A 15,452-nucleotide genomic window follows, 5' to 3' on the forward strand; every position below is an offset into this window, starting at 1 on the left:
TCAAATTTAGCGAGGTTGTCTTTTGTATTGAGTATAAAGCATTTACACCCAAAGGCACGAAAATGTCCAATATTGGGCTTTCGTCCTTTCCAAAGCTCATATGGAGTTTTCTTAAGTATAGGTCTAACTAGAGCCCTATTCAATATATAACATGCCGTGTGAACAGCTTCACCCCAGAAGTACTTTGGAAGCCTATTTTCACTCAACATTGTCCTAGCTATTTCGACGATGGTTCTATTTTTCCTTTCAACAACCCCATTTTGTTGAGGTGTTCTAGGAGCGGATAAATTGTGGTCAATACCACTGGTTTCACAAAATTCATCAAACTGTTGGTTTTTTAATTCTCCACCATTGTCGCTTCTAATGTGAGCTACTCTTAGGTCTTTGTCATTTTCCAGTTTTTTAATCAATGTGGTAAACATCTCAAAGGTTTCATCCTTGCTACTCAGCAAGATGATCCAAGTGTACCGAGAGAAATCATCTACAATAACCAAGGAAAATTTCTTACCTCCCAAGCTGAGTGGCTGGATAGGTCCGAAAAGATCCAAGTGTAGTAATTCCAATGGTCTTTTGGTTGAGACGATATTTTTGCTATGAAATGACTTTTTAGTTTGTTTGCCTTGCTGACAAGCTTTACATAGTTGATCTTTTTCAAACTTTAATTTGGGTAATCCCTCAACTAATTGCTTTCTAGCTAATTTGGCAAGAAGGTCCATGCTGACATGCCCAAGTCTTCTATGCCATAGCCAGGAGTTGTCCTTTTTAGACAAACATATGTTTTTAGAAAACTGTTTTTCTAAGTTTAACATGTATACATTTTCTACACGAGGGGCAGTTAAAATCAATTCATTTGTATTTCCCTCGAGTATTTGACACTTAGTATCATCAAATACAACCTTTCTGCCGCTCTTGCAAAGCTGAGCTACACTCAGCAGATTGTATTTGAGACCTTTAACTAAGGAGACAGACTCAATGGTTGGGTTACCTCCGATAGTACCTGAGCCGACTATCTTACCCTTCTTGTTGTCTCCAAAGCTTACACTACCACCTCGTTTAAGCTCTAGTGTGATGAGCTGAGTTTCATCACCTGTCATATGCCTTGAGCATGCACTGTCTATATACCACAGTTTTGACTTCTCCACGCATGTCAAGCTGACCTGCAGTTTAAACTATTCATTTTTAGGTACCCAATTCCTTTTGGGTCCTTTCTTGTTAGTATAAACAGGTGCAAAATCATATTTTAACTTGTGACGGCATACTTTTATGGTGTGACCTGGCTTACCACAAAAATCACAAAAAGATACCCTTTGTGGGTTGAACTGAGTATGGTCAGCATTATTGTGTTGGGCATGCCAACATACTTTTGTGGAATGCCCTTTTCTTCCGCAGAAGTCACATTGGACAATCCGCTTGTTATGCCAACACACATCCTTTGTGTGCCCCCCTTTTTCCACAACACTCACATTGAGTGAATTGCTTATGCTGACTAATATTTGCGTACTCAGCATGGGGTTTATTTCTATTTGAGCCCTTCCCTTGACTCTGTAACGTTGTGATATCCTTTCTAAGTTTCTTTCACTCAAATTGAATCTCCGTGACAAACTTATGTAAGATTTGCATGTTGGTATGCAAGTCAGAGTTGTCCTGGAGAAGATATCGGAGGTCACTCAGCTTGACCTCTTCAATCTCATCACAGCGCCTGCTGAGTGATTTAATCTTTTTGTTACACTTCTTAGTTAGTGTATATAAGTCACTCAGGGCATTTACCATTTCGTTTCTAAGCAAAAGTAAGGATGTTACCTCATTGTTGTGATCCTCCTGGTCAGTTTCATCAGAAAGGTCAGCTTGCTCAGATTGGGATTAGTCAGCTCCATCATCTGCCATGAAACATATGTTGGCTGTTTCATTTTGCTCAGTTTCAGATGATGTTGACTCATCACTGTCACTCCATGTGGCTACCATAGCCTTTTTGCTTCCCGTCTTTTCTTTCTTGAGGTTGGGACAGCTTGATTTGATGTGCCCAGTTTGATGACACTCAAAACATGTGACAGACTTCGAGCTGTCCTTTTTGTACTTATCACTTGACTCAGCTTTGTATTTGTCCTTTCTTCTAAATGACCTTTTGCCGTTTCTATCATTTCTCCTGAACAGCTTCTTCATCTTTCTGGTGAACATGGCCAGTTCCTCATCATCAGTTGACTCCGCTTCAGTTGAGTCAGCTTTCATGACAAGTTATTTTTGTTTCTTATCTTCTGATTTTTCTTTCTCTTTGGCTTCAAAGTTTTTCATAGAGATTTCATGGGTCAGCAGGGATCCGATCAGCTCATCATATTTATAGGTAGTCAAGTCTTGGGCTTCTTCTACATCTGTTTTCTTTGCTTGCCAGCTCTTGGGCAGACTTCTCAGAATTTTCTTCACCTGTTCTTCTTCAGTGAAGTTCTTTCCAAGCCTTTTTAGCTCATTTATAATGTTTGTGAATCTTGCATTCATTTCTGAGATGTCTTCATTCTCATTCATCTCAAACAGCTCGTAGAGTCTCATATGTTGATTGACTTTAGACTCCTTAACTTTGCTTATGCCTTCATAGGTTACTTCAAGCTTCTTCCAAATCTCCTGTGCTGACTCACAACCTGAAATCTTATTGTATTCTGCAGCATCTAACGCACAGTGAAGCATATTTATAGTCGAAGCATTATTTTGTAATTTTCTGAGGTCATCCTCTGTCCATTCAGCCTCACTTTTAACAATTTTCTCATTGTTAACAGTTTTGTATGGCACATGTGGACCTTGAACAATTGCAAGCCATGCACTCATGTTTGTGGCTTGTATAAAGTTCTTCATCCTATTCTTCCAGAATGTATAGTTTGACCCAAAGAATAGGGGAGGTCTGGTGATTGATAATCCCTCTGGGAGTATCTGTGTTGTTTGGTTTCCTGGAAGAAACCGAGTGCTATTCTCACCCATTTTTAGGGATCAGCTCAAGATTGTTAAATCTTTGAGTAGTGAGCTTAGGCTCTGATACCACTTGTTGGTCCCTGGTAATTAGTTCCAAGGGGGGGTTAGGAACTAATATACCTTTTTCACGTTTTAATTAAGCTGACTGGAAGTTATTTTGAGAGTTTATTAACTCAGCTTTTGGTCAGCTTGGTGAGATATGTTTCAAGAAAGCTTTAGTCAGATGTTGACTAAAGTTGTTTTCTTGTGAGTTGAGAATTGACCCTCTTAGAGGTCAGCTTCTAACTCAGCACCACTTACTTACTCAAGGTCAGCTTAGGCAATTTATATGCTGAGTAAATATAGCAAACAACACATGCAATATAAGAGAGAGTTCAGAGATTACTCAGTATCACTTATCCTGGTTCGGCCTCTCTGCCTACGTCCAGTCCCCAGAGTCCTCCGGGCTTTTTGAATCCAATACTGAGCTCTTTAACGGTAGAGCACAAACCAATTACAAGGCAGTTGAATATGCAAGAGTACCTTCCTCTATTCGTCTACTCAACTCCTACTAAGTGCTACAACCCAGCACCTAGATTTCTCTATCACTGAATGCTTACAACCAAACACTCAGCTTCACACTCTCAATATTCCTATTGATCACAAACTTGTTATTTTTATGCTAAAGAACACTTTAGATGATTATACAACAATCAATCTAGCATTTACACAGAGAATGAAAAGTTGGTGTAAGATCTTTTTGTATTTGAGTGCTTTCAAGATTTTCTCTCCTTGTATTTTTCTCTTGATGCTTCAGTAATGATCCAAGGTTCTTCATTGTCCTTTTATAGAAGGAAATTGCAGATTTGGATCGTTTGAATTGTTGTTACCGTTAACACCAAAACGGCTCTTTTGGGAAACAATTTCTGGTCAGCTTCAGACTGTTCCGCCATTCCCTTTCTCTGTTTTCTTCAGGCGTCAGGTTTGTCTTCTTGCGTCTGGCTTGTCTTTTTGTGCCAGTTGTCTTTTACCAATAATCCAATGACCCATGTCTCTTGGAATTAGTCTTTTGTGTGTCTTCGAGGTTCCAATTATTGGTGCAGAAGGTTGGCAGACTTTGTCCTTTAGTGAATGGATCCTTCATGCTGTCCTGACTGTCATTCAGCTTTCTTCGTAATCTTCGGATGTTCAACTTCTAAGCTGAGTTCATTCTTGGTCAGCTCCGTTCTGTGTAAACGCTTCTGAGGAAGTCTTCAATTTTAGTCAGCTTCGTTTTGCTTCTGAGTCCTACTCCACTCAGCTTACATTCTGTCATGCTAAGTTCCGTTCTACTCAGCTTTGCTTGTGCTGACTTTTGTCCTGTCTTTACTTTATATATATTTTTGCACTCAATATTGAACAAACACATTAGTACAATTAAATCAAAGCATTTAAATTTAATTGCCTCTTATTCATGGATGATTTTGTCAAATCAAAATCTTGTGGAAATGTGTTTCAACAGTTTATAGCCCCATAATGCTGAAAATTTGTCCTTTTTGCAAAATTTTTAACTATTTGAGTCATTAACTTTTTGCCTATAAATTCCTTTTTACCTACCCCAACCTTTAACCAATGTTACAACCCTTTAAAGACCTATGATTTTGTTTAATTTTAATGCATTAATTTTGACTGGATGGATGATGCAATCCCAACGTGACCACTTTGTACAATTAAATGTAGAGAGCTTACAAATAAAAAAAATTTCACCCAAGCACTTGAGCGTTAGAGTGACCACTTGTGATCTATCGATTTTAGTCATTTTCTTTCGTTTTCATGAAGTGTTGATCGATAAAACCAAATTAATCAGTTTTGGAGACTCGTCTGAGGTTCATTATGCTTTTAATTGCAAAATGAGTAGTCTGAACTATTGTGAATAATAAAGTGTAGTAGATTCTTGCTTTTGTAAGGGAGCTATTTGTTGATTTTTCTCTGCTTTGGATTCTGTCTTGCTTGAGGACAATCAAGATTAAAGTGTGGGGAGGTTGATAGCTCCCATTTATATAAGGTTTTTAGGATTAATTTAGATTGTTTTAGCTTAGTCTTTAGTTAATTTAGATGTTAATTTGGTAGTTTTTAGTTAAATTACGTATTTTCCATTATTGATGGCATTTTCTGTATTTTCAGGTGTTTTTAGGACTATTTGAGCATTCCCGAAACACACCCGAGCCTTTTGGAGCAATTCCGAACAATTCAGGGATCGTCGGAGCACTTTTGGGACTCGCTAGGGACCATTAGAGCATATTTCGGAAGCCCAGGGACCAAAACGGATAAAAACCAGAGTTCTGCCCCATTTTGGCACTTGTCTCGACGAGACACAAAAGCGTCTCGGCGAGACAAGGCCTGTCTCGACGAGACGAGGCGGGAGAGGCGCAAAAACGCCTCTCCCTTGCTGGAATGTCGAATCTTTATGCCTAAAAAACCCTTTTAAATATGGAAAATGACTATTGTACCCCCGGGAGACCTAGGGTTTCACCATATCTCTATAAATAGGGAGCTACACTCAGTTCTTCCGGGGGACGGATTCAATAGGGAGCCGTCGTAATGTAGAATTTTAGCTTTTTATTTCCTTGCTTTCTAGATTAGGTTTATTTTCAGTATTTATTTCTTTCAAGAACAATTGATGGGAGAAGCGCTAGATCTTCTATTGTGTAATTGAATCAGACAAACGGGTTCTAGATTTCTTCTCTCTTACCCTTTTATCTTTTACTTTTATAATCTATTGAAGCTCTTTTTCCATTGTTCCTATTGTCCTTTCTCTATGATTGGTTTGTCTATGAACTGATCCCCATCCAATCTGGGATGGGGATGAGATTGATTGTATGATTATGTATGATTAGGGATCCAGGGTTTATATGATTGCTATTGATTGATTGATTTATGCATGCTTAATGCCTTGAGACCGACAGGAGATATGATTATAGATAGATATGAGACCGACAAGAGATTATCTAGTCTGAATTTGTATGAATTGACCTCGCTAGGACACTAGGAGCGCGGCTTCGTGCATGGGCTACGGCTTTAGTCTTAATCACCATAAAACCTAATGCTTTGGATGACCTAGGTTTTATTGCCTAACCAAGCTATTAACCAGATGCATGTAAATAGGTTATATGGATCTTGATCACGTTCATATTTCCTGTTAGGGTGATTACCGTCAAATAGATACCAAAAATATAAACCTGAACCCCCTAAAATCATACATAGGATTTAATCAAAGGATTCCTCATCCTAGATTGTACCTTCCATTAATTCACACTCTACCCTGTCAATTGTTCACCTTATTTTGTTATCTTTATTGCTTTCAATTAGTTAGTTAATTATCAAAAACCCAAACATTTATCCAACTCTTTAAACAATTAGATCATTCTAGGTAGATTTGCTAGTTATAACAAATAGTCTTTGTGGTTCGATCTCGTGCTTAGCACAATATTACTTGTTGCGATAGGATACACTTGTCCTATTAAATGTTATATATTTTACGAGCATCATGTAATAATGACAATTGATATTGGTACCATTTAAGGTACCAAGAGAAAGAAAACTTGTTGTTCCTATTTTCTTATTATTTTATCTATTTTTTTATTCGAGTCTTAATACATCACTGTATCTTAAACTTGTTTAAAAAGGATGCTTTGCTCTTATGAATTTACATGATATCTTATTAGTCTCTGAACTTGCTTTAAATGTTATGATTAATTTCTAAATCTATAAAAATGCCATAAAAATATACAAAACAAAAAATTAATTTATTTTAGAGACATCTTGTTTGATAAAGCACTTAATTACTTAAATTAAAATGTTAAACACTTATTTAATTTAAGTGCATTTGATAACGATTGTTTCTCCACCACTTAAATTAATTAATTAAATTAAAAAACACTTATTTTGATAAGTCAAAATATTTAACTTACATTTTAAGTTAAACATTATCAACTAATATTTTTATAAAAGTTAAACCATTCAATACTTTCAGCACTTATAATATTCAACACTTAAAATTCAGTACTTATTTTTTCAGCACTTAATTTTCAGTTTTATCAAACAGTACCGTATCATGAATTAGACATTTATTTTTTAAGCTTTGATTTTTTTTATAGATTTAAACAAATTAATATGTATGTTGTTTTAATCAAGTTTAGAGGATAAATGAATCATTGTAAGCAAGTTCAAGAGGCCAATATGCCACTTTAAACAATTTCAGTGGCCAATAAGTTATTTTAAGCAAATTTGGAGGGAGCGGAGAGGGAGCAATCAAACTTTTGAAACAAGTTTAGTGTTAAGCCTTGATTCAAATTTTGACCATGATATTATTATGATATTTTAATGCTATTAACTTTGATTAAACAATACAATTTTAGTGTTAACACTTGTCAAATAATGCAATTAAATGGTCCATTATTAGATAAACATATGTCAACCTTTACAGTTTGAACTGTCGAACTCATAGATAAATTATAAATGAACATGACATGACATGACACTTAGGTGTGAGATATATTGTCAATTTCTATTAGTAAATCATGTAAGTACACCCTTTTGAAAAAAAATTATAACTGAAATTATATGGTTTTGTAGATAAATACTAAATTAGCATTTGGGTATTCGAAGAAGTTATGAGTATGATTATATAAATGATTTTTATGTAGAATACAGGTTGGAAAGAATGAATTGAGTCATTGAGTAATAACAGCTATAAACCCTGACCCACTCAACATTCTCACCTCACTGCCAGAGCAAATGAATTAAGGTGAGCTGTGTGTTGGATGGCATTTCATATCCTTATGCCCTACTCTCACTTTCTTCCTCAATAAACGCATTCCTATTCTACCTTTTCTTTTCTTCTCTATTATAAGCAATGTTTAATACTCAACGTCTTAATCAGACTGAATATCCGAATAAAATGATCTAGAATTCGATTGAATCGTTGATTTTTTCTTTAGGACCGAACCGAATGTATCATTGACTTAATTAAGTACAATTTTGGAGATTTTCAAATCCCTAGCATCACTGAGTAAATATGTTGGAGATTCAGAACTAGACCAAATATCAGAAAAAAAAATAAAAAACCAAATTGTACTATTGACTTTTTCTTTAGGACCAAACCGAACTGTACCATTGACTTTATTAGATATAATTCTAGAGATTTTCAAATTTTCAAATTGTACGAACCATAATCACCCTTACCCCAGCACTACCGGCCCTAATGGGAGTATTCGAACCTTGTATAAAAGAGTATGAAACGAATATGAGATCCAAAAAAAAATTACCCGTGACAGATACAGAACGAGTATTGGATTATCCCAGGGTATTAGGTTACCTGCCATTTATTTAGACACATAACTTTATTTCTTAAAGACTAATGAATGAAGATACAGAGGAAATATTATCGTATCAAAATTAACTTTTTATTTTTATTTTTAGTTTGTTTTAATTTTTTGATAATTTGAATGATTTCGAATATTTAAATTTAAATTTCGTTAAATTTGAGGATGATTTATTAAATTTATATTTTGTAAGAATTATTGTTTTTTATTTTATTTTATATGTTGATTATTAACATGTAAGGGTATCTATGATTTAAATTAAACGGTATGAAATTCAAGAAGTATATTCGTTTGAGTAATGGAACGGATACATATAATTAAAAATAAACGGATAAAAATTTAGAATTAATTGATATTTTCCCTTAGCCTATTTTATCATTTTTTAAGAAAAAAATGACCATGTTATTTTTATCTTTAATACCAATTGTAGCTTTTGGGAGGGGGGGGGGGGGGGCTAATCGATCCAGAAGTTTCTTGACTTCAAATTTTCTTATCTGCAAGCATAATGAGTGCAGGAAACGGTCCCCCAATTTCTACATGTATGGCTGAAATTCTGACAATGACCCTCTTGCTTTGATATGGTTTTCCAAATTAGACACTTTTATGACTGAGAAGTCTTGTAAATTGTAATATCAATCAAAAGAAAAGAAAAGAAAGGGTAAACATGGGTAGTAGTTGTTAGATATGATTGAAAATTGCCACTAACTTCAATTATACAACTCTCCCTTTTCATCTCCTAAATTCCTCCTTCTCAGAAGCTGTCTTGGAGTGATGGCATTCGCCGGAACAACTCAGAAGTGTATGGCTTGCGACAAAACTGTGTATCTTGTCGACAAGTTAACTGCTGATAATCGAATCTATCACAAGGCTTGCTTCCGATGCCATCACTGCAAAGGAACCCTCAAGGTATGCTTAAATAAATTCAAATCCCCCATTAAATCTACATGTCTCCTTTAATTACATATCTGGAATTGCAGCTTGGAAACTACAATTCTTTTGAAGGGGTACTTTATTGCAGACCACATTTCGATCAACTCTTTAAAATGACTGGCAGTCTCAACAAAAGCTTTGAGGGTAACTAACATCTACAACTTTTAATTGGTTTTTATGAATGAATCTTCTTAATTAACTTATTGTTTTGAATTAGGGACGCCTAAAATTGCTAAGCCTGATAAACCAGCTGATGCCGAGGTACTTACTTCTTAATTCCTTTTAAATATCTTAATGCTGTTTCTCACTTGTATGTAATCCTTTTTATAGAAACCAAATGCAGCTAAGGTTTCCAGCATGTTCGCCGGAACCAGGGACAAATGTTTCGCCTGTAACAGAACTGTCTATCCAACTGAGAAGGTAACGTTTCAATTGCTTCACTTTCTTTAGCCTTCCTTTATTAACTCATATCAGTATTAGAAAGAATTCATTGTGCAGCTGGGATACTTAAAATTTAGATTGATCCACAATTTAAAGCTTATCATTTAGAAAAATTGTTATTAATTGGAAGAAATATATGTTTGTGGACAAAAAGGTAACGGTTAATGGAACTCCATACCACAAGAGCTGCTTCAAATGTATCCATGGAGGATGTGTAATCAGCCCATCAAACTACATAGCACACGAAGGTCGGCTCTACTGCAAACATCACCATAACCAACTCATCAAGGAAAAGGGCAACTTAAGCCAACTTGAAGGTGAAACTGACAAGGATTCTAATCTGTCTCAATTCTAATGTCCTTGTTATCCTCATATATGCTTTCATTTTCCCCCTTTTCGGAGATATGATTCTTTCATATCTCTAAATGTGTGATTTTTTGTGTTTTGTATCTTGGTTTAATTTCTTGTATTCAAGTTTTGAGATGAGAAACACTTATTTGATTCTAAGTATATGTTGTGAGACAAGTTTGGATGGTGTCATTTTTAAATGACTTAATGGGAGAGTGTGCTCTTCATCGAGCAAAATAATAAAATACATGTAGAAAATATGATGTTACTACACAAAAAACAGTCAAATAAAAAAGCGGTCACAAAACTTGCTATCGTCTATTATTGTTTAAAATGATAGGCGAAAACTGTTGTTTGTTGTTCAATCATATAATAATCATCATATACTTGTCTGTCATAATACATATGATAAGATGTTTAACTATATACGCAATACACTGAGTCCCGATGACAATTTTTTTTAAGTATATATCTGTCACCACACTAAGCTACAATATAGTCGTAAGTCAATCGTATGACAATTTGTTGTCATTTCTATGTCAATAGACTCCAATTATGATTTTATATTACTTAGCTGAATGAATAGGTCCCCATTCTTTAACCCCTCTTTGGTGAGTGTGCTTAGGAATTCTGGGATGATGCTATCATAAGCAACCACTCTCTTCGTGGTAGTTCGAACCATCCTTGAAATTTAAGGATTTTTCGAACTGCCCCCGTCATAATTCTTTTATATATTAAAAAATTTATTGTTTTTTAGATGTAATATTTGAGATTTTAAACACCAACCTTTTGTTTTTCAAGCATTAAGTGATACCACTAAGCTACTTATTCTTATTGATTAAGGTTCAATTTGTTCAATTTTTAGATAAATGATTTATTAAATTTATACTTTGTTAAATATGTAATATTTTTTATTTTATTTATTGATTTTTAACGGGTAAGGGTACCCGTGGGTACCCGCGAATTAAATGGGAAGGGTATGGGATGCAAAAATATACCCGTTAGGGTAATGAGACAGGTACGGGTAATTAAAAAATAAACGGGTAAGGGTTTGAGATTGTCACTACCCGTGGGTACCCTACCCATATCAATAATAAACTCAAGGGCATGAGTCTGAGCGAAAATTTCCCCCCTTCCTCCTCACAAGTCAAGTCGAAAGTATTATTATACTTATCTCTAAGAGAAGGGGTGAATTCTATTTCAGGGGCAATATCCTCCTCTTGACCAATTGTCGTACCCTTTCCTTTCTGAGTTGCAAATTGTCGTCCCATATTGAATGAAATTTAGAAGAAAACACCAATTGGAACAAGTCAGTAACAACATTCAGTATTTATACAATCCAAAGTTTAGCTACCTAATTTATAATCAGTAATTCTTGGTTAGCCCAAAAATTCACAAAGGTTTGAACAATATGCTTAAAGGAAATCTCAACTATATTAACAAAGAGATTCTATAAAAATATAAGATAATAACAGTTGATATGTTCAACAATTAACAATTGTATCTACCCAAACTATGATTATAACCATACATTTACAACTATAAACAATAAGCTAATGAGTTTAGGTTAAAACTATAGATACGAAATAATCTATAGCTATCAACAAGTGTTTCAATGTGTAGAATTTTCATACTTATATAATAGAAATTTCAGAAATAGCTAAAGTTTAACCAAAGATTAATTACAACTTAAGATTTAGCAAGTATAAATAAGGTATAAGAACAATTTGAATAACTATAAGCAAAAGCACAAGATATAGACAAGTTTAAGATATAAACAAGGTTAATTAACAAGTATAGAAAACTATAGAAAACTATAGAATCAAAAGATATAAACAAGTTTTGATATTAACAATTATAGACAAAAGGGATGCCTAAACTAACAAATTCGACCTTTGGTTCGATATTGCTGGAAAATAAATCTTCGGCAATGACACCAAAAACTTGATGCGCCCCGAGCTGTCGCTCAAAGGCTCATTAAGGGATAAGTGTATCCCGTCGTTATCAAGTAATAAATCTGGACAACTTCAAGTATCGAATCCACATGATTTATACCACAAGTATCAAACTACTAGACTTCTAATGTTATCTAGGTAGTGGGGGGTTGGATTGATTGGTTTTATCTAAGTTAATCCTACTCCTTAGTGATCTTAAGTAAGACAATTAAACCAGGGAGTGAATGGAATGATACAATAATATGAATTTCAACCTAATTTAACAATTAATTGATAATCTAATCTGAGTTGCTTAGGCCTAAGGTGATTAAACCTACTTATCCTTCTAGGGTTCCTAGCCCGCTATTCCTTTGTTACAGGTCGAGCTAGCTCTAAGGTTCATGAATTTGGGTCTTACCAATTATGGAGTTGTCAATTTCATAGGTTCTTTGATTAGGGATAATCAAATTCGACTTACAATGTGAACCTAGATTATATTTGGACTTTTGAATGATTTAAACCAATTAGGTAAAGCATAAACAGAAGAAATAACAATCAATTGAGAAATCAATACTGAAAATTATATTAAAGATGGAGAAAATATGTCATATCAACCTAGGATACATAGGAAATATATAAAGCAAACATGAATAAAAAGAGAATAGAAATCCCTTCCAGGGAACCTATCGACTAAGCAGTCGTCTTCCTAGGACGGATGGAACCTTGTGAATCCTTGAAGCTTGGAGGTGGAGCTCTTCAATGGCAGATGGAAGAAAGGAGGATTCTCAAGGTTGGGGGAAGGTAAAATTACACAAGCAGAAGATAAAAATTACATAAGAGAGTGGGTCTTATTTATAGACACATAATGACCCAAAAACCTAATTTATAGTGTTTCCAAACTCAAATAGGAAGTCCGGGTCTTTAATTTCGCTTCATTAACAATTAATTGATAATCTAATATGAGTTGCTTAGGTCTAAGGTGATTAAACCTACTTATCCTTCTAGGATTCCTAGCCCGCTATTCATTTGTTACAGACTGAGCTAGCTCTAAGGTTCAAGAATTTGGGTCTTACCAACTACTGAGTTGTCAATTTCATAGGTTCTTTGATTAGGGATAATCAAATTCGACTCACAATATGAACCTAGATTATATTTAGACTTTTGAATGATTTAAACCAATTACGTAAAGCATAAACAGAAGAAATAACAATCAATTGAGAAATCAATACTGAAAATTATATTAAAGATGGATAAAATATGTCACATGTACAATCAACCTAGGATACATAGGAAATATATAAAGCAAAATGAATAAAAAAAGAATAGAAATCCCTTTCAGGGAACCTGTCGACTAAGCAGTTGTCTTCCTAGGACGGATGGAACCTTGTGAATCCTTGAAGCTTGGAGGTAGAGCTCTTCAATGGCAGATGGAAGAAAGGAGGATTCCCAAGGTTGGGGCAAGGTAAAATTACACAAGCAAAAGGTAAAAATTACATGAGAGAGTGGGTCTTATTTATAAACACATAATGACCCAAAAACCTAATTTACAGTGTTTCCAAACTCAAATAGGAAGTCTGAGTCTTTAATTTCGCTTCGCGGGGCCAGAAATCGGCTTTTTAGCTGATTTCCAATGGCCAGCTCACCGAGACTGCTCCCGGGGGTCTTCGAATTGCAATTTTTCACCCTTTTTGCCCACGTCTGACCTGCACACAAGCATTAAACTAAAAATTCATCAGTCCAAGGGCCAAATTGATCCACCGGTCTTCGGATTTGAGTAAAAACTCATTTTGGTGCGACTTTTGGTGAATCAATTGGCCAAAATAAATAAAGCGAAGTTCATGTGTGTGCTATTTCGACGTTATTCTATCAAAAAACACTTATAAAGACATAAAAACTATAAGAAGTGCTAAAGCGAGTGCGAAAAGTAAATAACTGAAACAAATAGATAAAAGTGCAAGAAACTCTTACTTATTTGTTGAATTTAAAGTAAAACTACCCTAAAAACCGTACTAAAAGGTATGGGTTTTTGACCCATATCAGATCCTTTCTCTAAATGGGTAGAGGCCAAAGTAGATGCCACTAAGATGTCAACGCAAATCATTTCCTTTATGGACAAAATGATCATTTATCGATTTGGAATGCCACATACGATTATCACCGACAATGGCAAATAGTTTGACTGTAACGCCTTTCGATCATACTGTGAGAACCTACATGTCAAGCTTTGGTTTACTTCAGTTGCTCATCCACAAAATAATTGGATGACTGAAGTCACAAACCGAATGATTGTTCATGGTCTGAAGAAATATTGGGTAAGGCTAAAAGATATTGGGTGGATCAACTTCAACTTCAACATGTCTTATATGTATACATAACCACCCCAAAAGCAGCTATAGGAGAAACACCCTTTTCTCTAACATATGGAGCTGAGGCCTTCGTTCCTATGGAAATTGGGGTACCTAGCCTTAGAGCAACTTATTATTCTAAGGATGTAAATGAGGAGGTTATGCGCTAAAAGTTGGGATTTTTGGAGGAACGAAGGGAGCAGGCTTCAACTAAAATGGCTGCTTATAAGCAAAAGATTAAGGCCATGCACGGCAAAAGAGTTCGGCCTTGACAGTTCTTTTAAGGGGATTTGGTGATGAGAAACACTGAAGCCTTTCAATCCAGAGAAGCCAAAGGAAAACTTGGCAGAAATTAGGAAGGCCTTTTTCAAATTGATAAATGTGTTGGCACACACACATATAGACTTCAGGAACTGACTGGCAGATCAATTCCCAGAACTTGGAATGCAATGTCATTAAGAAAATTCTATCAATAAACCTACCTTTCGGTAGTATGTAATTTCTTCATTCAGATGAACCTACCTTTCGGTAGTCTAACTTTTGTAAGTCATTCTTTTTTAACAGTCAAAAGAAATCAAGTACAAATTCCTTTATGTTAATATCTTACTTGGAATCCTTTTTTATTATATTAAAGACTAATCCTATGCATGCTAAAAAGATTCTAGTAACAATCATTAAGTCGAAACATTATGAAAGGATATTAAATTTCATCCAAACATTCACATGGCCGAATAAACAAGTAAATTTTTATAATAAAAAATGCTTGTACATTTGTCTTGCTAAAACTATAACAATGAAATACAAATAAAGGGAACAAGTTTAAAAAGGATCATGAAATTCTCCTTCACATGGAGCTTCGAGATAATCTTCCAGTTCAAGGGGAAAAAGCTTCACCCAGAAGTCAAAATCAGAATTAGGATACTTTGCCTCAAGGTCCGAAGAAACAAAACTCTAAACTTCATCGATCAACTAAGTCCTAACTATTTTGCTTCTTCAGTAACTTAAGCAATGGTGTTGTTCATTCGCTCTTTTAAATCCTTCATCCACTGGGCAAAAGTAGCTTAATTTGAGGATTTTCTTCTTCTAAGGAGGATATGTTTTTACGCAAAGCAATTTTGGAGTTTTTAGCCAACCTCATTACTTTATACGCCAAATCA

The 15,452-nt window shown here is 34.9% G+C and overlaps 1 protein-coding gene across 1 annotated transcript; it reads left to right on the forward strand.

Annotated features, from left to right (window-relative positions):
• The first annotated feature begins 8,875 nt into the window (after positions 1 to 8,875).
• On the forward strand, positions 8,876 to 10,175 carry LOC136234220 (LIM domain-containing protein WLIM1). Its single transcript, XM_066024011.1, has 5 exons — positions 8,876 to 9,203; positions 9,275 to 9,371; positions 9,445 to 9,488; positions 9,558 to 9,647; positions 9,823 to 10,175. The coding sequence occupies exons 1-5, from the start codon at positions 9,069 to 9,071 to the stop codon at positions 10,021 to 10,023; spliced, it is 567 nt and encodes a 188-aa protein (XP_065880083.1). The 5' UTR covers positions 8,876 to 9,068; the 3' UTR covers positions 10,024 to 10,175.
• The last annotated feature ends 5,277 nt before the right edge of the window (positions 10,176 to 15,452 follow it).

Source organism: Euphorbia lathyris, chromosome 6 (genome assembly GCF_963576675.1).
Source record: "Euphorbia lathyris chromosome 6, ddEupLath1.1, whole genome shotgun sequence".
NCBI lineage: Eukaryota > Viridiplantae > Streptophyta > Magnoliopsida > Malpighiales > Euphorbiaceae > Euphorbia > Euphorbia lathyris.

What these genes read in the sequence shown, in the direction of transcription:
- LOC136234220 (XM_066024011.1), top strand. Translation starts at nt 9,069, where the DNA reads ATGGCATTCGCCGGAACAACTCAGAAGTGTATGGCTTGCGACAAAACT. An exon ending in TCTCAACAAAAGCTTTGAGG is followed by an intron (nt 9,372 to 9,444) that starts GTAACTAACATC and finishes GTTTTGAATTAG; the next exon opens with GGACGCCTAAAATTGCTAAG. An exon ending in CTGTCTATCCAACTGAGAAG is followed by an intron (nt 9,648 to 9,822) that starts GTAACGTTTCAA and finishes GTGGACAAAAAG; the next exon opens with GTAACGGTTAATGGAACTCC.